The sequence below is a fragment of the Symphalangus syndactylus genome, chromosome 12, assembly GCF_028878055.3.
Source record: "Symphalangus syndactylus isolate Jambi chromosome 12, NHGRI_mSymSyn1-v2.1_pri, whole genome shotgun sequence".
NCBI lineage: Eukaryota > Metazoa > Chordata > Mammalia > Primates > Hylobatidae > Symphalangus > Symphalangus syndactylus.
In genome coordinates, this window is record NC_072441.2 from 31,485,151 (window position 1) to 31,511,146 (window position 25,996).

General features: G+C 36.5%; 1 protein-coding gene across 2 annotated transcripts in view; it reads left to right on the forward strand.

The window, feature by feature from the left end:
* Positions 1 to 25,996, forward strand: part of AK5 (adenylate kinase 5) — a 283,050-nt gene that overhangs the window by 31,974 nt on the left and 225,080 nt on the right. For both annotated transcript variants that reach the window (XM_063624158.1, XM_063624159.1), the window contains exon 6: positions 24,940 to 25,131. In XM_063624158.1, coding sequence (XP_063480228.1) covers positions 24,940 to 25,131 — 192 coding nt within the window. The remainder of the gene's footprint in view (positions 1 to 24,939; positions 25,132 to 25,996) is intronic.

The following is a 25,996-nucleotide window of genomic DNA, read 5'->3' on the forward strand; positions in this document are numbered from 1 at the left end:
GGATCCTGTTACTTCTTTTACTTCTTTTTCAGTACAGCCTACGCCCTCAGACACAGAGGCCTATGCAGTCAGATCCTCTCCCTTACACTGCTCCCTGTGGGGTATGTCCAGTCCATCAAGATTCTCCCTAAAGACACAGCCTGTAAGAAAGCAGAAGTCTTTGCCTCTGCCTGCCGCATATCTTCCGTGAGGCAATGAAGTACAGAGCTAGCTATTTGCTTGACGGACAAAGGGGAAGAAAGGGAGAAATAATAAAATAATTATAGTCATAGTAATGATAATATTGAACATATATTGAGAATTTACTATGTGCCATTGTTCTGAACCCATATATGTTAATATATTGATGTTAATCCTCAAAACAGTCTTATGATATAAATAGAAGAGTTGTTCTAATTTTACATGTGAGGAGATGGAGGCTACGTTTTCAAGGAGGCTGGGGAATCTGCTCCAAGTCACATGTATCAAGAGGCAGAGGTGGTATTTGAACCAGGCTAAGCAGGTCCTGAGGCTTCAGTCTTAACTACCACCTACTTTTTTAGAAACATAGGTTAATATGCTGGAATACTCTCTAGCTACAATTGTTGGGCTTTTATAACCTAAAATCAACTCATAATGAATGAATCAAACAAACGACAACGAAAAAAATAAAAATTAAAAAAAAGACCAGGAGAATGGACCAAGAAATACAGATGATATAAACACAATACATTTAAAGATATTATTTTTTGTACTTTTTAATGTAACTTAATTTTTTAATTGATACACAATAATCACATATATTTCTGGAGTACAGAATGATGTTTCAATACATATAGTGTATAGTGATCAGATCAGGGTGATTAGCGTATCCATCATCTCAAACATTTATCATTTCTTTATGTTGGGAACATTCAATATCCTCCATCCTCCTTTTAGCTATTGGAAACTATATATTTATTGTTAAGTATAGTCATCCTACAGTGGTATAGAACACTAGAACTTATTTATTCAATCTAGCTATAATTTTGTAAAGGTACTGTTTAATTCTAGCAGGAGAATAAAGTGAATGGGAGAGAGGAGAACACCTGTAAGGTCCATAGTATTCCAGATTATGAAATGACACAGGTATCTCAGGAGGAGATGAGAGCTTTCCACATAATCCTTCTAAGAAGTTTCACTTAACAACAGATATTTATTGAGATGCTATCATGTTCTAGGCTATTGTACTTTGTTCTGGAAACACAAAGATGAATGAATAATGTACCTTTATGGTAAAATACATGTACATATAATCATGCATAATAGAGTATAAATACATGCAATGATTAGCATATGGTCTCTCTTTTTTTAAACTTTAATTTCAAATAGCACATTTAGGTAGCTGAATATTTTAAGGATATAAAATTACATACACTGGAAACTCTCTCTTATTCTTGTCCCCAGGTACCTTCCCAGAAAGCAGACACGTTATCCTTCCAGAGATATTTTATACAAGGAAGCATGTGTATAGATTCTTGCTCTCACATTTTTGTTTTTTTCACTTAATACATTTAGATATTATTCTCCATACTTTTTTGATCATGTATACTACCAGTAAGTTATTTGAGCCCTTAGTATACATTAGAAAGTGAATTATAAAACATACACAGAGAATATTTAAGAAGGAGAGATGAAGATGAAATAACCAATAATTTTAGCAATTTATATTTTATTTTAGTATAAAAATGATTTTATCTCACTAACATTTTAAGCACAATGTGATTTAAAATGAAACTACTTTGAAGAAACTTGGTTAAAACTTTATGAGACAGGATTCAAAAATTTGATTAAAAACTTTATGAGACAGGATTCAAAGGTTTGATTAAAACTAAACTGATTGGATAGTGATACTTGATTTTATTTGTTGTTTTGTCACAAAAAAAATGCCTCACAAAATATGTAGATCCTATGTAGGCGACAGGTGACTGATACTTTTGTTTTCTAAGGTGTGAAGTATGCTGTTTATAAAACTACTGATGCTTGGTGCTAGCAGACACAAAGCATTTTTACTTCGATCATAGTGGAGTGGTCATGATGGGAAGGACTTTAAAGCCCCCACAACCTTCTAAATGCCACTCTTATTCAGTTGCATTCCTTCTGGCTTCTTGAGCAAGACAGAAAGGACTCCAGGAATTGTGCTTCGGAAGGTTGTGGCCCTGGAGCAAACACAGCCCTTGTGAACTCCATTTGTCATGCATGCATTGTGGGATGAAAGAGAGTGAGGCCTGCTGAAGCATGTAGAATGACTATCTGTTCATTTTTTTTCTTTTTCTATTTCTGATTTCCTCTAGGATCTGTAATTTAGCCTCAGCATTGCCATTTAAGGAGTCTAAAATAGAGTAAGTTCTGAGTTTGAGTGAGTGAAAGTGGATATATGAAAAATTCTCAACTAGATAAATATGGTTTTTTAAAAAACGTTAGAGATAAAAGAAAATTAACCCTCAGAGGGCTATCATCCTACTTGCATAGTGAATTGACTTGACAAACTCATAATTTGATTTGCTGTTCCTAAGGGAGACAAATTTGATTTCCTCCTAAGGGAGAGTGATTTCATTTTAATTATGCAATATGTTTTCTAAGCATTAGCACTTTCATGAAAATATTAAAAGAAAATGTCGGTGCTTTCCCCCGGAACTAATGACTTAGCTTGTTTATAATTATTTAATAATTAAGTTTTGAAATTGATAATATATTAGTAGAAGATGATTATTCATTTATTTTTATTGCAATATGCTGTGATGCTACAAAAGACCATTAAAGTTAAAAGGCTGATGAGATTTTTATAATTGCCCTATGCCAAGTGGAGAGTCCATATCCAAACTTTGTATAAAGATAAAATTAGAGTCATCTTTGATTTTGCCATGTATATCAAGGCATGGTTGCTGCATAACAAATCAGCCCAAAAACTTACTGGCTTAAACAACAGTATTTATAATTTCACATGCTTTCTGTGGGTCAGGAAATCAGGAACTGCTCAGCTGATTGGTTTCAACTCAACATCACTTTTGAGGTTGCATTTAGATGGTGATTGGGGTTGCAGTAATCTCAAAGTCTTCTCAATCTGTGTACCTCATGCTTGGTTTGGGAAGACTCCAACGGTTGAGTGCTGGAAAGCTGAGGCTCCTCAGGCATCTCTTCTCATCTCTCCACATGGAAGTCTCAGGGTAGCTGGACTCCTAGCAGCTCAGGGCTCTAAAGGCATTAACTCGAGAGAGCCAGAAGGAAGCCCTATCACCTTTTGTAACCTAGCTTCAGGAGTCATACAGTGTCACTTCTATCACTTTCTATTTGTTAAGAATGAGCCACTGAGACTGGCCTATATTCAAGGGGAAGGGAATTAGAATCCACTTATTTTTAAATAGGAGGAGTGTAAAAAAAAACACTTGTTGACGTGTTTTAAACCCCCACACCATAAAGCTCAGTAAATAATAAATACCTGCCCATTTTTCACTTTGCTTATATGTGTCTCTTCCTTTCATTTTGTTTCTTGCTCATCTTTTCATGCCAGGTGTTCGGTCCCATCTATTTGAACTTTTAGAGTCTTCTCTTAACTACCTTCCCTGTCCTCATTCTTTCCACATCTAGTCTATCTTGTGTCCTGTGGCCAGACTAATCTTTCTAAAAGACCACTGCCATTAGTTCACCCCTTTGAAAACCTTTCGTGACAATTATTGTCCACAAATATGTTTCTCCCTCTATGGTTTGATTCAGAATCAAGTACATGTCTTGTTAAAAAATGTATATTGTCCAATCTCCTTGAAAGAATTACTGAATTAGAATTTCTGGTGAGCGGAACCCAAGAATCTGCAAGTTTACAAATCAGCAACCTTTAGTAAAGTTTATTCTGAAACACATTAACATGCAAACTTCAGTCTATAATGGCACACAGCAAAGATTCTCAGCCATAGCATGTTGTCATAGTTATGAAACAAGTGGTCTGTTGTGAATAATAGTGAAGCACTGAAATTGGAGCGCATCCACCATTATCCCAATTGTATTAGTGCATTCTCACACTGCTATAAAGAAATACCTGAGACTGGGTAATTTATAAAGCAAAGAAGTTTAAGTGGCTCACAGCTCCACAGCCTGTACAGGAAGCATGGCAGCATCTGCTTGGCGTCAATCATGGTGGAATCTTAAAGGGGAAGATGGCACTTCACATGGCTGGAGCAGGAGGAAGAAAGAGAGGCGGGGAGATGCTACACACTTGTAAACAACTAGATCTTGTGAGAACTTACTCATTATACAGGGGCAAGGGGGGATGCTGCTAAACCATTCATGAGAACTTTGTCCCCATGATCTAATCACCTCTCACCAGGCCCTTCTCCAACACTGGAGATTAAAATTTGACATGAGATTTGGGTGGGGACATGATTCAAATCATAACATCAGTAATGTCACCTTCACTAGTCTTCACACATTCTGACTGGAAGAGAAATTCCTTAGACTATGAGGAATTTCAAGTAAGATGTGTTCCTAGTATTAATGTCATTAGGTGTATGAGCCTTCATGGAATCACTACCCCAAACAATCTGATTTGAACAATCCGATTTGAGCAGGACCTAGCCTGTTTTACCACTGTGCCTTCAACACTTTGTTCTTGCTCCCTCACTGCTTGTCTCTCTTCAGTGGGTCTTTTTTTTTTTTCTGCTTTTCCAGTCTCCCCTTCTCTTGGACACCTTCCTTTAGGACCCTAAGCATTGGAGATTTCTGTCTACTCTCCACTTCTTCAGCAAATTATGTTACAATTTACAATATTTATATGGCCTTTATCGTATAATGCTTTATATTGTTAATTATTAGTTCATCATATTGCTGTGTCAGGTTCCAGCAGGAAAGCAATGGCATACTCAAATAGGCTAAACAGAAGAGTGTTTAATAAAGGTGTGCATAGGACATGAGGAAACATGGAAAGGTATGCGTGGGACAAACAACAAAAGATAGTTCAATACTACAGGGCTGCTGGAAGTGGGTTCTGTTTCCATCCCAAGGCCTACAGGTTCAAGGAGGAGGAGTAGTTACTTGAACCCAGAAAAAGACAGATGTATGAAGAAAGGTTCCTTATAGGGGCCTTGACCTTTATAGAGAGAGGTAGCCAGCTCATGATGATTCCACAGGATGAGAGCCAAGGGAATAAATATCAAGACTTTCCTTTCCTCCCTTCCTCTGATCTCCTACTGATGCTTATACCGTTGGTCAAAAACAGCTGCAAGCCAGAGATCAAGAGAACTGATTTATACATTTCAAAAGAGTCATCAGGGCACAGAACTGGGGAGAGAATGGTAGAGTAGAGCTAGAGGGGCAAAGGGAAAATGGATAACACAATCAGATTTATTAAGGGCTGAAACTCTTTTATCTACTTTTTGTATTTCTCATGGCTCTGCAAGGCACTGCCCTCAGCAGTTGTTCAATGACTGTGTCTTCATTCTTTTATGCCAGCACACACTGGTTTGATTCCTCCAGAATGCCTCATAAGGATGAGTGACAAAAGGCTTCCCAGTGGTAACATTTTGTATTTTCTGTGCCGAGATTCACTCAAACATAAACTACTGTATTTCCTTAATTTCCAGGCCCAATTTCCTTAATTTCTTTAATAGAAAAGACCAGTTTCTTGAGAAAATGCAGAGACAATTATAATTTGGATATCTTAAGTAATTGCCAAAAATATAAATTCAAATTAAACTGGCCGTCATATATGTTGGAAGTCCAAGATACTATTCTCAGATCCTACTGATTTAGTCTCACTGACTGTAAGCACATTACATTCTGTGAAGAATGATTATGTGTACAAGTGTGCCCCATGTTATGAGAAAAATGTTAGAGATGCTGAATTTCTAAAATGAATAAACAGGGTAATTGTTTATTCTACAGAAGGTATATTAGTCCATTCTCATGCTACTATGCAGAAATACCCAAGACTGGTAATTTACAAAGAAAAGAGGTTTAATTGACTCACAGTTTTGCATGTCTGGGAAAGCCTCAGGAAACTTACAATCATGGCAGAAGACAAAGGGGAAGAAAGGCACCTTTTTCACAGGGCGGCAGGAAGAAGTGCTGAGCAAAGTGGGGAAAGCCCCTTAGAAAACCATCAGGTCATGAGAACTCAGTATCATGAGAACAGCATGGGGGTAAACGCCCCCATGATTCAGTTACCTCACATCTGGTCCCTACCTTGACACGTGGAGATTTTGGGAACTACAATTCAAGATGAGATTTGGGTGGGGACTCAGCCAAACCGTATTGGAAGGATTTCTACCATAATGGAAAGATTAAAATGGGATTTTCATTATGTGGGTAGAAATAAGTATACTTCATTTTTACAAGAGACACTTTTTAAACAATCAAAACACAGATTGAAAGTAAAGGATTAAAAAGGTATAACCAAACCAGGTGCAGTGGCTCATGCCTGTAATCTCAGCATTTTGGGAGGCTGAGGCAGGTGAGTCACCTGAGGTCCGGAGTTTGGGACCAGCCTGGTCAATATAGTGAAACCCCATCTCTACTAAAAATACAAAAATTAGCCAGTTATGGTGGTGCATGCGTGTAATACCAGCTACTCAGGAAGCTGAGGCAGGAGAATTGCTTGAATCCAGGAAGCAGAGGTTGCAGTGAGCTGAGATCACGCCATTGCACTCCAGCCTGGGTGTCGACAAGCAAGACTCTGTCTAAAAAAAAAGGTATACCATGAAAACACTACACATAAGAAAGCTGGAGTGATGTTACTGACATTAAAGTAGACTTCAGACAGAGTATCACCAGAGATAGAGGAATACTTCATAGCGGTGAATGCATCAATTCGTCAGAAAGACATACAATTTATAAACGTGTATATACCTAATAGAAAGTTTCAATATCCATGACTCAAAAATTGATAGAAATAAAGGAAGATAGAAAAAAATTGATAGAAATAAAATAGACAAATGCAAACTCATAATTGGAAATGTTAACAATCTTTTCTCAGTATTTAATATTAACTAGGCAAAATACCAGTACATAGAAAATCTAAAGAACAATAGACATGTCTAGAACACTGTATCAAACAACTGAATAATGCACAGTGTTTTTGAGTGTGTATGGTACATTCACCAAGATAAACCATTTACTAAGCCATTAATACAAGTCTCGGCCGGGTGCCGTGGCTCATGCCTATAATCCCAGCATTTTGGGAGGCCGAGGCGGGCGGATCACCTGAGGTCAGGAGTTTGAGAGCAGCCTGGCCAACATGGTGAAACCCCAGCTCTACTAAAAATACAAAACAATTAGCCAGGTGCGGAGGCGCCGCCTGTAGTCCCAGCTACTCAGGAAGCTAAGGCAGGAGAATCGCTTGAACCCAAGAGGCGTAGGTTGCAGTGAGCTGAGGTCTCGCCACTGCACTCCAGCATGGGCGATAGAGCGAGACTCCGTCTCAAAAAAAAAAAGAGTCTCAATACATTTTAAAAGCTTGATGTTCTTTTTGATCATAGTAGCAGAAAAAGCATTTGACAACATTGAACATAAGTTCATTAAAAACCCAGTAAATTGGGATTGGAAGGGAATTCTCGTCTAATAGGGAGCATCTACAAAAACCTGTAGCTAACATCATACTTAATGATAAAATGTTGAGTGCTGCCCCCTAATATTGGGAATTGTGAGGGTGTCGGCTTTTACCATTTCTATTTAACGTTGTTAAATAGAAGTAGTAAAAGTTCTAAATAGTGGTCTGAAATGTTCTAAATAGTGCTCTGAGACAAGAAAAAGAAACAAAAGGCATAAATATAGGAAAGGAAGGACTAATATTGTCTATATTGTTGAAATACATGATTGTTTACAAAGAAAATCCTAAGGAATCTACAAAATGTGTACCAAAACTATTAGTTAAATTTAGCAAGGTCGGAATACAAGGTCAATGTACTAATCAATTGTATTTGTATATATTAGCAGCAAATTTTTATGTACTGTAAAAACAGGGTGAGCCACGTCTAGCTCATTGTTTAACTTTCCATGATGATTATTTCCTAAAATATTGACTGAGAAGAACAATATCTTTATTTTTAAAATAGCATTGTTTGAATACATAGCCATGGATATTTGTCCAAATATGTGGATGGGATAGAGGGTGATATGCTTATGTTTGCATCAGAAGAATGAGTAGTGACTAATTTACTGATGTGGTGAGTAGCCCTTGATTATAGGATTTAATCTGTTTGTAGTCCTTGGTTCTTTTTTTTTTCTGTGAGTCATGGCCTAAAGAAATTCTTTCCCTTCATGCTTTAACTAATGGTTTCCATGAGTACATTGATTCATAGAAGAGTAACTCAAGCACAGATTTTACAGGCTACTTTATCCCGCATCAGATGACTGGTGGTCCCTCCCTCTGGGGGTTGCTGAGTCATTGCAGAGGAAAGCAAAGCTAGGCAAACAGAAGCATTTTCTCAATCAACTGATACCAAAAGTACAGCTTTACCATGTGGAGATTCTTGGGATTTTAAAAAAAAAGCAAAAACAAAAACAAAAAACTTTAAAATGGTCTTTGAACTAAAAAAGATTGGTAGCTACTGATCTCATTTTGTAAATGAGAAAATTGAAACCCAGAGAGATTAAATGACTGGCTGGAATTCACAAATCTAGTTAACGTGAGAGCTAAATTACGCACCTTCCTGTCTTTTCTCCAGTGCTCTCTCCACCCAACTATACTATCTCCCTGAGCAATAAAAAAGGTCGGTCTAGTCTCAAAGGACTGGGGTTTAAATTCAAAAGATCCGTCTGGAGTTAGATCCCAAAATGCTCTGAGCAGTGGACAACATATTAAAGTGAATTTTTAATTTTCCAAATGCCCTATTTTGTAAGAGAGAGTGCATTTAGTTTTACGAGCTCTGCGCTGTTTATTTCAAAATCTTTGTTTTTCTTTTCTTTTTTTTTATTTTGAGACAGAGTTTCACTCTGTCACCCAGGCTGGAGTGCAGTGGCGCAATCTCGTCTCATTGCCACCTCCACCTCCCAGGTTCAAGCAGTTCTCGTGCCTCAGCCTCCTCAAGTAGCTGCGACTACAGGCGTGCGCCACCACGCCCGTCTAATTTTTTGTGTGTTTTTAGTAGAGACAGAGTTTCGCCATGTTGGCCAGACTGGTCTCAAATGCCTCGGCCTCCCAAAGTGCTGGGATTATAGGTGTGAACCAATGCACCCGGCCTGTTTTTCTTTATAGTCATCTCCTTATAACTGTTTCCCATGCATGAAAAGAGTTTTTAAATAGCATATTGTCTGTTTCTTTTCTGCTGAGTAAATAAATTTGCATTTAAGAAAACAATTTTGAATTTATATAGGAGAAAAATCTCCTTAAAAGTACCATAAACATTAGAGCAAATTATTAGAGCCAATCATTGATTCTTCTTGTCTGAAAATTTTTAGGAATTCTTTAATATTATTTTTGTACACATAAACACTCAATATTTACTGAATGAATGATTGAAATGAATGAGCAAATGAATAATTAGAATGAATAATGGTTTAAAATCCCTAGCAGGCCTTTCCATATCTGAGCTTCTTTGCTTTCTATTATAATTTAATAATAAGCCTTTTGGAAATTAACTCAAATATGTTCCACTTGAACTACCAAATATTCTAATAAATATCGTTCTTTAGTCATTGTATGTTTATGTATGTGTATGTGTGTGCATACATACACGTGTGTGTAGATAGATATAATATACACAGAGAGAAAGAAATGAGAGAAATATTTGGAAAGGGTTTCCATCTCAGATTAGTTTCTGTCCAAATCACTCATACGTTTCCAAAAATAAGGAAACAATAAAGCACCAAATCAATAATCTAAAAATATCCTGTGAGAATGATTATATTTCAGTGCTCTGGCTCCCTGCTGGAGCAGAAGACCAGGGTGAAAGCAGCTGCTGCTGCTGCTGCAGCCAACAGAGACTCAAAAGTCTGGGTTCAACTCAAGGCACCAGCACAATTTGAAAAGACCCGTTCTTATAATAGCTATTGCCTTGTAGAGGCTTGGCAATCTACCCATTTACTAATGAGAAAGTAGGGTGAAGATTAGCCTGCTGAAAACACCGAACATTAAAAAATGGCATGAACAATGTTAGGAAATAACTTCTCTGATTTTAATGAAAAATATCTCTTCTGTCCACCACTGCTTTAAAAATTCAATTAATTAAGTGTGGAACATATTAAAAAAATGTTCACCACCATTTGCGTGTGTGTGTGTGTGTGTGTGTGTCTTATGGCTATAGAATAAGACTAAAACTAATTTTCATGTATGCCTATAGAACCACCTCATTTATGTGTATAAACCAATGGTGGCAAAAAGATTTCATCTTGTGTACTACATTCAAATTGCAATGACTCCTTAACCCAGTATGCTGAGAAGGATTCTGAAGCCATATCTAAAGTGAAGTGATAATTAGTAATGATGATTCTCTGCTCATCCCAGATATAAACCCACCTGAATGGGGCCACACCCCCCAGGATGTAGACTGCAGAGTTAAACAATTTGAATTCTCATCTCAGATGTTCTAGAAACTCTGAATCTACCAAGACATTTATTAGATCTTTATAGGGAAAAAATAAAACCTCTACCCTCCTCCTGGAAGTAGGGTTGTAGTTAAAGGGGCATGGGGCGAGATGGGGAAATTGTTGAACAGAGACTGTTCCTGATTGTCTGAAGGAGACTTGATTTCATGTATTCTGCAGATCATTTCATTGGGTAGTCTCTTGTCTTAGCTTCCTCTTCTGGATGTGATGGTGGCTACCAGGCCATCAGCCTCTAACATGAAGATGAAGCTTGAATTCATCATTCTCTATTACATCAGAGCAATTTAGAGCTGAATGCCAGATTATGAGCTACTTTTTTTTTTTTTTTTTTTTTTTTTTTGAGACGGAGGCTTGTTCTGTCATCCAGGCTGGAGTGCAGTGGTGCAATCTCGGCTCACTACACTGCAACCTCTGCTTCCTGGGTTCAAGCAATTCTCCTGCCTCAACCTCCTGAGTAGCTGGGATTACAGGCACACGCCACCACACCCAGCTAATTTTGGTAGGTTTTTTGTCTTTTTTTTTTTTTTTTTTGTATTTTGTATTTTTTGACGGGGTTTCACCATGTTGGTCAGGCTGGTCTCAAGCTCCTGACCTCGTGATCTGCCCACCTCGGCCTCCCAAAGTGTTGGGATTACAGGCGTAAGCCACTGCACCTGACTGCTACTTTTTAAATACAAAGTGCAACTATTATATTTCTGGTAGTAGTAGAATAAAATCTCACTAGTGAGTGATAGGTAATTTGATTATATCATCGGGGTTTCTCACAGACCCATTTTTGCCTGCCAGGACACAGACTTGGATGTAACTCCTTATTTTCTTCCTCTCCCTACACACTTTCACGGGAAAAGCAGAGTCCTAAAAAGTTGCTGGGGAAAGACAACATTCCATGTGGTCATGTGCTGCTCATGTTGACCACAAGTTTCCAGACCTCAAGGCCTTCTTCTCTACCTCTGTTACACCCTGTGCTGGTCTCCATTTTGGAACTATATTCCAATATAGTGAAACTTCCATACAGTTCCGCTGTATTGAAATAACATTTTATGTGTCTGCTTCTACAATGGATTGGGAGAACCTTGTGGGGAGGGACTACATCTTGCCCATTTTGCATCTCTTTCATCTAGTGTGGTAGTTGGCTCATAGTAAATGCTTAGTAAATGTTTGTTGAACTGAAGTGGACACCCATCAGTGCATTTCCAGGTGGCTTTAGAACCATACTTGTCAGAAAATGTTTTAAAAGAAAAAGAAATGAATGAAGAATAGTGAGCTAGTTTAACCTGTTAAAGGTACATATTAAACAATTAATAAATGTTTATGGATTGGAGTGGAAAAATGAGTGATTCTTCCTTAATGTTTCTTATATGTAGGATGTGCAAGAAAAATTTGAGAACAAGATGCATTAAAGACATATTATCAAATTATGGCTGGACTTTGGGTGTTAATGCCTCAAATATTGGCTGATGATATGTTTAAATTATTTTTTCATTACCAATATGAAAGAGAAGAGTTATTCTGAGATAACTCTCTGAGATAAGCAGAGAGATCTGGTAAGACCTAATGAATAGAGTGCAATACCGTCACTCCTCCATCCATTAATAACTTAATAGCCTTATGAATTTCTTTGGAGACAGTCTTTGAGTGCTAAGAAATAAATGTGGATAAGTGTGAAATAGAACTATATTAAGCATGAATCTTCTTTTGAAGTGTTAGCTTCTTTCAGCTACATAAATCAAAGTGACTTATTCCTAAAAAAAGATACCAGTTTGCCTTTGGAATAACACCAAAGTTTTTTTTTTTTTTTTTTTTAAGTACTGTCATGTAAGTTTCAAATGGAAATCTTTAATAATGACATTTTGTGTCAAGTTTTTAGTCTATTTTCCATTCAGTAGGTTTGTGCATGAAGTATTAATGGTACTATCACATAATTTCTCACTCTTTTGTATTCTCCCAATATCAGTTCACATTTAATATACTCTGGAGTTTTATTTTCCTCCAAGAAATGCTTTTAAAAGATTTGAAAATGTGCTTCTTCCTTTAAGAATGTCTAAACCACTTTTCTAATACTTCCTTTAAATGGATGCAATATGTCTCAAAGTATAAAATCCAGTTGTCCAAAGTAGGTAGATCAAGGAGAAATAACACTGTTATTTCTTTTTTAAATGAATACAATGAAATTAAAGATACATATTTTTAGTTAGCTCCAAAATTTTTTTGAAAATTAATTGCTGTGTAGATTAAATAGGAATTTGGACCACGTGATCTTTAAGGATTCTTCTCAATCTTTGCTTCCATGAATTCATGAACATAGTAGTCAATATAAGTCAGGATTGTGTTCACATACCAATAACAGAATCTCATGGGCAATCATTCCTATAGTCAATATCATGAATTTAAATGTTAAATGTTTGTAAGGAGGCAGGTAGAGAGAGCTGGCTTAGAAATTTGCTAAATGGGGCAGGGTGCAGTGCCTCATGTCTGTAATCCCAGCACTTTGAAAGGCCAAAGTGGCAGGATTGCTTGAGGCCAAGAGTTCAAGACCAGCCTGGGCAAAACAGCAAGACCCTATCTCTACAAATACATAAGCAAATAAATAAGCCGGGCATGGTGGCTTGCACCAGTAGTCCCAGCTATTCAAGGGTTGAGGTGGGAGAATCACTTGAGCCAAAGAGTTTGAGACTGCAGTGAGCTATGATTGTGCCACTGCATTCCAGCGTGGGCAACAGAGCAAGATCCTGTCTCAAAAAAAGAAAAAAAAAAACACAAAGAAGTTTGCTAAATGGTGACATTAACAACATGCTGAAGAAAATCTCTGCAGTGATTTTTCTTGGCTGAGTCTGGCAACATTGGCCAACATTATCATCCAATCATTTGACTGCTTCTTAATAGACACTGTTTGCAGTTTATTCAGTCACGCATTACATGCACTGGTAATGAGGAGTCCATAAACTGATCACCATGAACCAGGCAGGCATAGCTCACCCCACAGGTGTAGAAACAGCTGATGTATTTTTTTAACTTTACTCATTTGCCTTCATTTCTCCCTCCCCTCCAATTTCAGAAAGTTATTTTGTCTTATTGCAGTGCTGTTTGCCTGGTGTTAGCACTTATGGTCATAAAGATCATGTTTTACATTATATGTTATTTGCCTTCTATTCATAAAGGGCACATAATTGTAGACACTTCAGGCTCATTAGCTCTTCCAGATCATCTGTTTGCCCCTAGTCTGTCCCCATCCAGTCTGCTGCCTGCACTGCCATTGACACTCTAAAGCACAAAATAAAATATATTACTCCCATGTATATGAAACAAAACCCCAGCTGCTTAGCATGGAAGACAATGCCAGCCCATCTAGTCTCAGTCTACCTTTCCAGAACTTCACTTCTAGCTCAATAGGATCCTAGTAAATACTAGCTGAATAAATGTATAAATAAATGAAATAGATGCCTGAATAATCAAATTAGCAGTGAGGAAAAGACATCTTGGGGAAAAAAATAGCTTTGTAACTTTACATTCATTTCCTTATTGTCAACCTGGTATATACTATTCATTAAAACTTCAGGCCAGGTGCAGTGGCTCATGCCTGTAATTGCAGCACTTTGGGATGCTGAGGTGGGCAGATCACAAGGTCAGGAGTTCAAGACCAGCCTGACCAACATAGTGAAACCCTGTCTCTACTAAAAATACAAAAAATTAGCCAGGCGTGGTGGCGGGAGCCTGTAATCCCAGCTACTCAGGAGGCTGAGGCAGGAGAATCGCTTGAACCCAGGAGGCAGAGGTTGCAGTGAGCCGAGATCACACCATTGCACTCCCAGGACACAGTGTGAGACTCCATCTCAAAAAAAAAAAAAAAGAAAAAAAACTTCAACTTTTTCCTGTTTATTAAATTCCTATATCTTGAGCGCCTAATGTACCCCAATCACTTATTGAAATGAAGATTTGAGCCATAAAAATGAAGCCACAGAAATGTATGTTTCATAAAATAATTTTAACGATATATTTTTGAAACCATTAATGATATACTCTGTTCAGCAGATATGATTAGGCTTCTGAAAGGACAGAGTAGCTTAGTAACTAACTTATTTACTAAAGTAGTAGAAACAATATGCATTTGGGGCTGTAAGAGATTACCACAGGCTCATGGAAATGGATAGTGTCTTAGTTCCTTTTATGCCATTATAACAATACCACAGCCTGGGTTGGTTATACGTGTGGCAAACATCTCCTGTGTAGCTGACATTTTCTTACTCTTAATGGAGTATTTTAATAATAAGAGTGTTTTTCTCTATTTTAAAGCAATCTATTTTATCAAACTTTTCTTTTATGGTTAGAGTTTTCTAGGTTCTGTTTGACAAATCCTTACCAACCCTAAGATATAGAAACTATTTTCTTATATATTATCTTCTAGACTATTTATCATTTTGTCTTTCACATTTAGATCTAAAAATCCATCTAGAATGAATTGATTGCATATCATATAATGTAGGGAGTCCAGAGTCACTGTTTCCCATATGGACATCCACTTTAGCCAGTACCATTTGTTGGAAAGACTGTCCTTTCCCTACTGCATCGCAGAGCCACCTTTGCCGTAAATCAAATGCCCATATATTTGGGCAGTGAATCTGTCTCTAGGTTCCCTCTTCTGTTCCAGTGTTCTACTAGTTTTCCTTACAGCAATACCATACAATCTATTGCTTTATTCTTTTTCCTCAAGATTGGCTTGAGATCACCTTGGTTATTCTTGACTGTCTGCATTTCCAAATAAATTTGAATCAGCTTTTCAATTTCTGTATCCCTCCCCAGAAAACCTGTTGGAATTTAGGGATTACATTGAATCTACAGATCAATTTGGGAAAAAATGACATATTTTATGATATTAAGTGTTCCATCCATGAATATGGCACATGCGTCATTTTAAGTCTTCTTTAATGTCTACCAAGATTAGTATAGTGTTTTTGTACCATCCTTCATTAGATTTTCCCCCTAGGTAATTAAATGACTTTTTAAAATTTAATATTTTTATTTCAATTTTAAGTTATTTGTTGCTAGTACATAGAAATAAAGTTGATTTTTGTATATTAGCCTTATATGCAGACCATGCTAAATTTGCATATTCTAATAGTTTTAAATTTTTCATTTTTTATATATACAATCATATCGTATGCAAATAATGGCAATTGTATTTCTTTCTTTCCAACCTTGTGTTTTATTTCTTTTTTGTGTCTTATTGAACTGTCTAAAATCTCTGTTACAATGTTAACTAGAAGTGATGATAGTGAGCATCTTTGTTTCGGAAGGGAAAGATTTCAGCATTTCCCAATTAAGTATGATGCCTGCTATTCATTTTGTGTATTTGTTCTTTATCACATGAAAGAAGACCTCTTGAATTCCTAGTTTGAAAGAGTATCATGAATGAATGTTAAATATTACCAAAGCTTTTTCCATATTTATTAATTTATTAAGATTATCAAATGATTTTCCCCTTTATTCATTTCGTAAACTACAATGCTTGGTTTTTGAAAGGCAAATCAATTTTTCACCCACAGGTTAAATCCAAATTGGTCATGATATGTATAATCCTTTTTATATATTGATAGATTCATTTGCTATATTATTAGAATTTTTGTGTCTATGTTCATGAGTGAGATCGGCCTAAAATTTTTTTTTCTTCTAACATTGTTCTCAGGCTTTGGATTATGGTGGCCTCATAAAATGAACTGGAAAATATTCCCTTTTTTTGGTATTTTACAGAAGGCTTTTGTTAGATTGGTTTCTTGTACATTTCACCAGTGAAGCCACCTAGGTCTGTGGTTTTGTTTTTGTGAGAGTTTTGAATTATGGATTTCATATCTTTCATAAATATAGGATTGTTTAGACTTTCTGTTTATTCTTTTGTCAGTATGGAGAAGTTGAGTTTTTCTAGAAATCTGTTCTTTCTTTTTGAGACAGGGTCTCATCCTGTCACCCAGGCTGGAGTGCAGTGGCACCATCATGGCTCACTGCAGCCTTGACTTGCCCAGGCCCAGGGGATCCTCCCACCTTAGCCTCCTGAGTAGGTAGGACTACAGACATGCACTACCATGTCCCACTTAAATCTCTTCATTTTATATAAAATTTCCAAATCGTTTTCATAAAGTTATTCTTAAAATCCTCTTTTAGCATCTTAAACTTTATAGAATATTTAGAGATTCATTTATTTTTATTTGCAATATTATTTGTGTCTTTTCTCTCTTTCTTCATTAGTTTTACCAGGGATTATCAATTTTATTAGTCTTTTCAAAGAACCAACCGCTTAGCTATAATATGTTTATTTTATATTTTATTAATTTCTACTCTTTATCTTTTCTTCTTTCTACTTTTTAGTAGACCTTAAAAGGTCTAAATTTTTCTTTTTTTTTTTTTTTTACCATTTTGACACGGATAGATCACTGATTTCAACCTTGCAAATGTTTTAGAATGTCACAATTTTGTTATAATTTAATATAAAATATTATTTTTTGCCATTGTGATTTTTTGACCCAGGAAATATATTATTAGTGTATCATTTAATTTCTATACACGGGGATTTTCTAGTTATATTTTTATTATTTATTTATGTATTTTTTTATTTATGCAGAGCTTATTTCTACTATAGCCATTGATGTTTATATGATTTCAATCATTTCAAACTTGTTGAGGCTTCCTTTATGGCTCAGAATATGCTCAACTTTTATGACAACTTACAACTTTTCTGTGTGTTTTTAAAGACTTTATCTTCAACTGGATGGTTGCAGCGTTATAAATAAATATTGGTTTGTTAATTGTGTTGAAATATTCTATATTGTAACTGATTTTTTTGCTACTTACTCTATCAGTTGCTCAGAAAGATATATTAAAATTTGCTACTATGATTGTGGATTTGTGACTTTCTCCTTTTAGTTCTGTTCAAGTTCAGCTTTAAATACTTTGAGCTAGCTTACTAGATCATGCAAATTAAAAGTTATTGTTTCTCCTGGATAATTAAACCTTTTATCATAATGACATGGCACTCTTTAGCTCCAGGTAATACTTTTCTCCCTACAGTCTACTGCTGTGTTTGATATTTGTATAGTTTTACCAGCTTTCTGTTGTTTAGTGTCTTCAGGGTATGTTTTTTCATCCTTTTACCTTTGGCTTTTTTGCGTCTTTAAAGTGTACTGCTGTATCAAACACCTCTGAGGCCCCACCTCATAACCTCTGAGTCTACCTTTTACTTAGCCATTTTTGCTGTGACTAGCTTTGTGCCGGTGTAATGCGCAGCAACTCATGGTTTATGTTTGGCTTTCTGCCCTGAGGCACACATGCACAGGAGAACGCAGCCTAAGACACTCTTATGAACAGCAAGTAGTTGAGTTTTGTTTTTGTTTTTATCCAGTTCATATTTTTTTAATTAAAATATTTATTCTGTTCAAATTTAATGTAATTACTTCTATACTTGGGTTTAAATCCAATATTTTACAATTTACCTTCTATTTGTTCCACTTGTTTTGTGTTTCTTCCCTCCTTTCTTACTTTTTTTGAATTAAGCAATTTTTATTTTTAAATCTCCCCCCCATGCTAGTTAATTATATCTTCTGTGACAACTTTTTTCGTGATTATTCTAGAGCAGGGGTCAGCAAACTATGGCCCATGTGCCAAGTCCTACTGGCTGCCTGTCCTTGTAAATAAGTTTTATTGGAACACAGCCATGCCCATTATTTTGCTTATTGTCTGTGCTACTTGCACTCTACAAGACCACGTGGCCGGCAAAGCCTGAAATATTTGCCATCTGGTCCTTTACAGAAAGAGTTTACCTACTCCTCTTCTAGAAATTGTGGCATATTATCATTAACTTATTAATGTGTCATAGAAATCAGTACTTTTACAGTGGTAAAGGTACACTTCCTGAACAAGTAAAAGACTTTAGAACAGTTGAACTTCATTTACCTGCCTCATGATTTATGTACTATCTTTATTTGTAAATACCACAAGATACTTTCACTATTCTTTTATATGGTTAATATTTATTTAGGTTTACCTACATATTTACCATTTCCATTGCCCTTCGTTCATTCTTCTGGGCCAACTTTCTATCCTGGATCATTTTTCTTCTACCTAAAGAATACTCTTTGATGTTTTAATTACTATAGAATTTCTGATGACAAATTCTCTCAGTTTTTGTTTGTTTGGAAATGCTGTATTTAGTTTTCAGTTTTGAAAGGTTCTTTTGCCGGATATAGAAATGTAGGTTGGCAGTTATTATATATCAACACTTCAAAAAAATCGTGTCATTGTTTTCTGACTTTCGTTGTTTCTTTTGAAAATTTAGCTGTCAGTCTAATTGTTGCTTCTCTGAAAGTAATCTCTCATTTCTTTTTTGGCTGCTTTAAAGATATTTTTTGGTCTGTCTAGGTTTTCAGTTTTACTATGATGTGCTTAGATCTGAGTTTTCTGTTTATTATTGTTGGTTTTTATATTACTTCTTGGATATGGGACTTGATGGCTTTTGTCAGTTTGGAAAATTCTTAGGTATTATGTTTTCAAATATTGCTTCTTCATTTTTCTCTCTTTTTCTAGAGCCTTCTAACCATGTCTCAGGTGTCTCTTTTGCTCCTTTCCATATTTTTTCTACCTTTTTCTTATTTGCTTCATTCTGGATTATTTTCTTCTGACCTGTCCTTTTTGTTCTCTTTTCATTTGTCTCTGTTAAACACATTCAATCATCTTAATGCAATAAGAGTTTGAGAGTATCCTAAATGAAATTTAGTTATCTGAGAGTGGTTCACACATATTCTGATGGTATACGATTTTGGAGTTCCAACAAAAGCCTGGGAGTGGGGTTTGGTGTGGTTACTTTCTACAGCCTCTTCCCCTGGGTGGGCCCCATATACCACTTTTTGTCCCCTAACCCTGTGGTCTGTTGAAAGCTCTGCCCAGAAATTATTTCCATGTTAAATGATAGCGAAGTCCAGTTGTCTGTCTTTTTTCCTTTTTTAGAAAGTTTTTGTTTCAACTGTGATTTTCTCTTTTCTTTAGTACTTTCTGGTTTCTGACAGTTTAGCTTATCTGAATTATGGAGTCTAGACCTTCTGACACTTCTTCGTAAAGAATAGGGCAGTCAAAAGTACTGACAGTTAAGAACAAGGAGCATTAAAATGAGCTCATTTTGCAGTCTGACACAATGAATATGCCTTTGCTTATACAAAGGCAGTCACAGGTTCTTTTAACAGAACAGTCATTCAAGTAAAGGCTTTAAAAATGGACAGAGGAAGATTGAGTTGTCTGTGTAATGAAAGAAGAAAAAAAGACTGACTTTGTTGATTCCACAGGAGAAGCAGTATCAACAATTTGAAAGTTTACCTCTGTGTAGACAAAAGTGATGCCTCAGTTTTTTTGGGGTTTTTTTTTTGTAACTTATTTATTCAGTCATTCAATCAGCACATATTTTTTGAGAATATACACTAAGGAAAAGGATGCAAAGTATCTTATGACCACTGTTTTGTTTGCTGATACTTCTCAACATTTCACAGTGAATTTCTTAAAAACTTTCTGGGGCCTTCACATCTTTTAAAATAGAATGGTGTCTGCTACTAAAGTTTTGGGAAAGCATAAACAATTTAAGTATATTCTCTCTTTAAAATGGAGCACTATTGGAGAACATCAGGCCATAATGTATGCAGGGGTTACAAGGAATCCCATGAGCATCCTTATGGCTGGGGTGGAGCCGTCAGCTGATTACGCCTACCTGCTGTGGTGATCTTGGATATTTTGTATTTTAATTTTTTTTATTCCCAGTCATATGTTATTTATCTGTTTATCCAGGCTTAAAAACAGTGGAAATTTACTTCTCACAGTTCTGGAGGCTAGGAAGTGCAAGATCAAGGCACTGGCATATTTGGTGTCTAGTGAGGGCCTGCTTCCTGGTTCATAGCGGTCTTTTCTCTGTGCACTCACATGGTGAAAGGGACAGGGAATCTCTGGTTTCTATCTTATAAGGGCACCAGTCTCATTCATGCTTTTTATTTGTGTATTCATTGTATGTTTTTTGGCTTGAAGTTACCATGAGGCTTGCAAATACTATCTTATAACCCTTTTTTTTTTTTTTTTTTTTTGAGATGGAGTCTCACTCTGTTGCCAGGCTGGAGTGCAGTGGCGTGATCTCATCTCACTGCAACCTCCGCCTCCCGGGTTCAAGTGATTCTCCTGCCTCAGCCTCCTGAGTAGCTGGGACTACAGGTGTGCGCCACCACGCCCGGCTGATTTTTGTATTTTTAGTGGAGACAGGGTTTCACCGTGTTGGTCAGGATGGTCTCGATCTCTTAACCTCATGATCTGCCCGCCTCAGCCTCCCAAAGTGCTAGGATTACAGGCATGAGCCACTGCACCCGGCCATAACCCATATTTTAATCTGATAACAACACTGTTTGCATAAACAAACAAGCAAAAAGACAACTAATAAAAACTCTATGCCTTAACTTCATCCCCCCATTTTTAAACTTTTTTGTTGTTTTTATTTATATCTTATGTCTTGTAAAGTTATCGTTGTTATTATTTTTGACTGGTGTATCATTTAGTCTTTCTACTTAGGATAAGAGTAGCTTACACACTACAGCTACAGTATTATAATATTCTGTGGTTTTTTGTGTCTGTGTACTTAGTATTGCCAGTGAGTTTTCTACCTTCATATGATTTCTTATTGCTCATTAACTAACTTTTCTTTCTGGTTGAAGTACTCCCTTTAGCATTTCTTGTAGGACAGGTCTGGTGTTGATGAAATCCCTCAGCTTTTGTTTGTCTGGGAAAGTCTTTATTTCTCCTTCATGTTTGAAGGATATTTTTGCTGGATATGCTATTCCAGGGTAATGGTATTTTTTTCCTTCAGCACTTTAACTATGTCATGCTACTCTCTCCTGGCCTGTAAGGTTTCCACTGAACTAGTCATATGGCATTAATTTATACCAAGGAAAGACAGCAAACTAATCACAGTTATAACATTAAATAGCTTAGCAGATTCATTTCAAGGTCATCTTTTTCAGGCCTGAAGTTGCATTTATTGATCAAAAATCTTATGTATTCCACTCAATTTTTCTGTAAACCTAAAACTGCTTGGAAAAAGTCTAACTAAAAACATATATAAACAAAATGCAATTTTATTCAAAGTATTAAAAAAACACATAAATTTCAAGCTGTCGCTAGTATTTCAAAAGCCAATACCTGTAGTAAAAGACAAAATATAGTGATGATTATAATTGTTGTACTAATCACACATAGGCAGAAGGCTATCCATGGCTTTACTGTGTCAAGGAAAGAGAAGCACTTACATTAACAGACTAAAATAAACACAAAATTTATTAAAGTAAAACATTTCAGTGCAAAATGCAAAAATTTAAAAATGCAAGATTTTATCTGCATTCAATGCTGAGTTAGAAGTTTTTTCTTATGTTTTAATATGCATTATCACCAAACCAAGCACAATATATCATTTTATTTGTCAAAAAAATTTCTTATATAATTTATTTAAAGTAAATTTTAAATTATATTTTTTATTATAGTGGCTGAAGCTGGATGTTACTGATAATTGTGTTAACTATGAATTTTATAACATAATATTTGATAAAAATAAAAGCTTTAACTTCAGGTAATCTCTTTATCATATATCATACAAATACTACAAGTGATTTTCTAATTTTTTAAGGTTTCTCAAAAATGATTTGCATGTTTTTTAAAAATTGGGAAATACTAACTTCTGAGTTGGGAGTTTATTCCTTACTTTACAGTGGAGAAATCTGAGGTTCAAAGGGATTGAACAATTTGCACAAGGACAAACAACCAATAGAAGGCAGATTCTAGATTCAAACTCAGGATTGTCTGATTCTACAGTCCATGCTCCGAAACACCTTTCCTAGCATACGCCTGTGCTTACACAGTGGCAGTGAGAATTAGAAGATGAGACATCTGAACAATGTTTTCTTTTTCTTTTTCTTTTTCTTTTTTTGAGACAAAGTCTTGCTCTTGTTGCCCAGGCTGGAATGCAATGGCACGATCTCAGCTCACTGCAACTTCCGCTTCCTGGGTTCAAGTGATTGTCCTGTCTCAGTGTCCCGAGTAGCTGGGACTACAGGCACACGTCATCACAGCTGGCTAATTTTTTTATTTTTAGTAGAGACGGGGTTTCGCCATTTTGGCCAGACTGGTCTCGAACTCCTGACCTCATGATCTGCCTGCCTCAGCCTCCCGAAGTGCTGAGATTACAGGCATGAGCCAATGCACCTGGCCATTTGAACAATGTTTTAAAGACAAAATCAATAGGCAACAGTGATAACTTGGATAGATAGAAGTTTAGATGGGTAAGAGTTAGAATAGATACTAAGTCTTCTAGCTAAGAGATTTAGGAAAGGAGTGTTGCTACAATAAAAATAAATAAGTTGAGATTTTATTTAGGTGGGAAGTTGCTGAGATTAATTTTTGGTCTTGCTGAGTCACAGGTAACATTCAGATGTAAATAGAGCTGTCACATAGACATTTGAAAATACAGAACTGGGGTACTATTGAAAGTCAGTGCTGACAGTGTAGATTTGAACTTTATCAGCAAAAGGTAGTGGTTGAAACCAAAACAGTGGAAGGGCACTGAAAGAGTGAGAACCTGGAGAGGGAAGAGTATGATCTAAGCCTTGGGAAACACCCCCACTTCAGGCATCTGAGGAGGAACAAATGTGAGCAGAGGACAAAACAACAAAATAAAAAATAAGAAGTTAAAGGAGAACCAGGACCGCATAGAATCATGAAAACTAAGAGATAGTAAATGTGGCTAAAATGTATTGAGCACCTGCCATGAAACATACATGCTGTGTATTTTATATTATTTAATCTTCATAATAACTCAAGGAGGTAGGTTCCTGTATTTCTATTGACAGATAAGGACATAGAGGTTTAGCAAGATTAAATTATGTGCCTCTCGTTCAGCTAGTAAGTCCTGGGGCAAAAAAACTGGAATCCATGTCTTCCAGCCTCCCAAGTCCATTTTTTAACTAGTGGTCTCCAGAGTGCACAAAGCAAACCACTGTGATATGGGAAAAAATCATTAAAATTACAATGATAGAATCCCATCCTTTAAAAATTGTATTTTCATATATATTTTTTACAATGTGCATTCTGTACTAGTATAGTAATACATGCATATCATATGTACATGCGTAATTTGTAAATTAATAAGTAATTGGGGTGTATGCTTAAAACATTTACTAATGTGAAGAGGCAGTGAAACACTTTGGAGATTATTGCTTCAAACCACTATGCAAACTGTCTTTTTGCCTTGTCCCATTCTCAGTTATAAGCTGCATTCACTTCATATAGTCGTGCTATGTTTTAAATGCAATGCTAGTTCTAATTTAGTTAAATAGAAACTTTTTACTTCATAGGTTCTTTTCATCCCGCTTCTCAGTATTTCCTGAAATTTGTGAAGACCTCTGGGCCTTTCAGTGCTTTGTGATAGTGAAAGGAACAGAGGCCTTATACCAGACAGACTTGAGTTCAAACATTAACATTTACTTTACTGACCATGTGATCTCAGACAAGTACTTAATTTCTCAGAGCCTCAGTTAGCTCCTCTGTGAAATAGAGATCACATTTACCTTGCAGATTGTTGTAAAATTTAGCAATATCTTTTTTTTTTTTTTTTTTTTTTTGAGATGGAATCTTGCTGTGTCCCCCAGGCTGGAGTGCAATAGCACGATCTCAGCTCACTGCAACCTCCGCCTCCCAGGTTCAAGCGATTCTCTTGCCTCAGCCTCCTGAGTAGCTGGGATTACAGGTGCATGCCACCACCTGTAGAGACGGTTTCACCATGTTGGTCAGACTGGTATCGAACTCCTGACCTCATGATTCTCCCGCCTCGGCCTCCCAAAGTGCTGGAATTACAGGGTGAGCCACCATGCCCAGCCAGCAATATCTTAAGGAAGCAGCATTGGGCCTGGCATAGAGTAGATAATCTTTAAATGGCACCAAATAGTAATAATAGCAATAGTACTTGTTTGCTGTAGAGAACATCTGTGGCCCAGTAATTCCTCCCGTCTAAAATCAAGTTGCATATACAATATTTTTAGCAAAGTTTGGCTGAGACTGTTCTTAATTCAACTTGGAAACTTATTTGAGCATATATAAAAAGTGTTGGCTGCTGCATATGGCCACATGAGTTAGGGAATGCTATTTACATGGACTACAGTGGGAATGGCTGCTCCTGGCCTTGGGTAGAGCAGCAGCCCTGGAAATACACTGGCAAAAACATAGAGGGCCAAATATATGGCAGCCTCCACAGAACAAAAGGAAATGGATGCAGCTGCCCACACATGCGTTGGTTGGTATGTTGAATGCCTCTCTATTTGTTGATGCTCTCCACAGATCTGTACCCCCGATTTGGTGGTATTCCTGGCTTGTGCTAATCAGAGACTCAAAGAAAGATTACTAAAGCGTGCAGAACAGCAGGGCCGACCAGACGACAATGTAAAAGCTACCCAAAGGAGACTAATGAACTTCAAGCAGAACGCTGCTCCATTGGTTAAATACTTCCAGGAAAAGGGGCTCATCATGACAGTAAGTTAGCTCGACTTTTACAAGTCCACTACAAGAGTGCTCTTTCAGATTTCTCATTAGCCCATGTGCTCATTTAGAAATCCTCTTTACCTTAAAAAGTGGCTTTTGGGGGGTACAGAACCAATGGAAAAAAATGTATCATTTTGACCTGATTTGCCTTTTTAAGCCATAATGTTTTTTTTAAAAAACTTTCATTTTAATTTAATTGATTTTTATGAAAGAAGATAAATTTTAACCTTGGCCAAAATTCTGTAGTCCTCAAGTAAAAAAGTGTTTTAAGGTAACTGTCTGGGTGATTGTAAGCAATATTTGTCCAGTCTCTCCACTCTTTTGTCTGTCTTTGGAAGCCTAACAAAATTGATAGACTTATAACCACATAGTTCATGTGGGGTTATAATAGATTTAAGCGTCGTTTGTCATAATGTCCTACATAAAGAAATGAGATTCTGACTTCACAGAAAAAGTTTCCTAAGGGTTTGACTTGTCATAAAGAAGTGATAATGTATCAAAATGGGAGGTAGTCACCCTTCTGCTCCTTTGATACAATGCAAATATTAATGTTTTCCTAAATTTTTAGTTTGTTTTATGGCTAACGATATTCAATGTGCCAATGAAAGATGACACTGAATCATTAGTTTGTACAGTTTTTAGAATCTAGAACATTAGAGGTGAAGGTTCAGCTAAATTTATGATAATCACAACATCAGATTCCAGCATTAAAGTGTAGAGGAGACAATGAGGATAATGGGTCATCTGAAGAAAGCACTTTATGCAAGAGGACACTAAAACCACAGCAGCTCCTTGACAGCTAGATGGTGGCAGACCTTGGCAGAATCCTCTTCTCGGCCCTTGGGCCCGGGCCAGT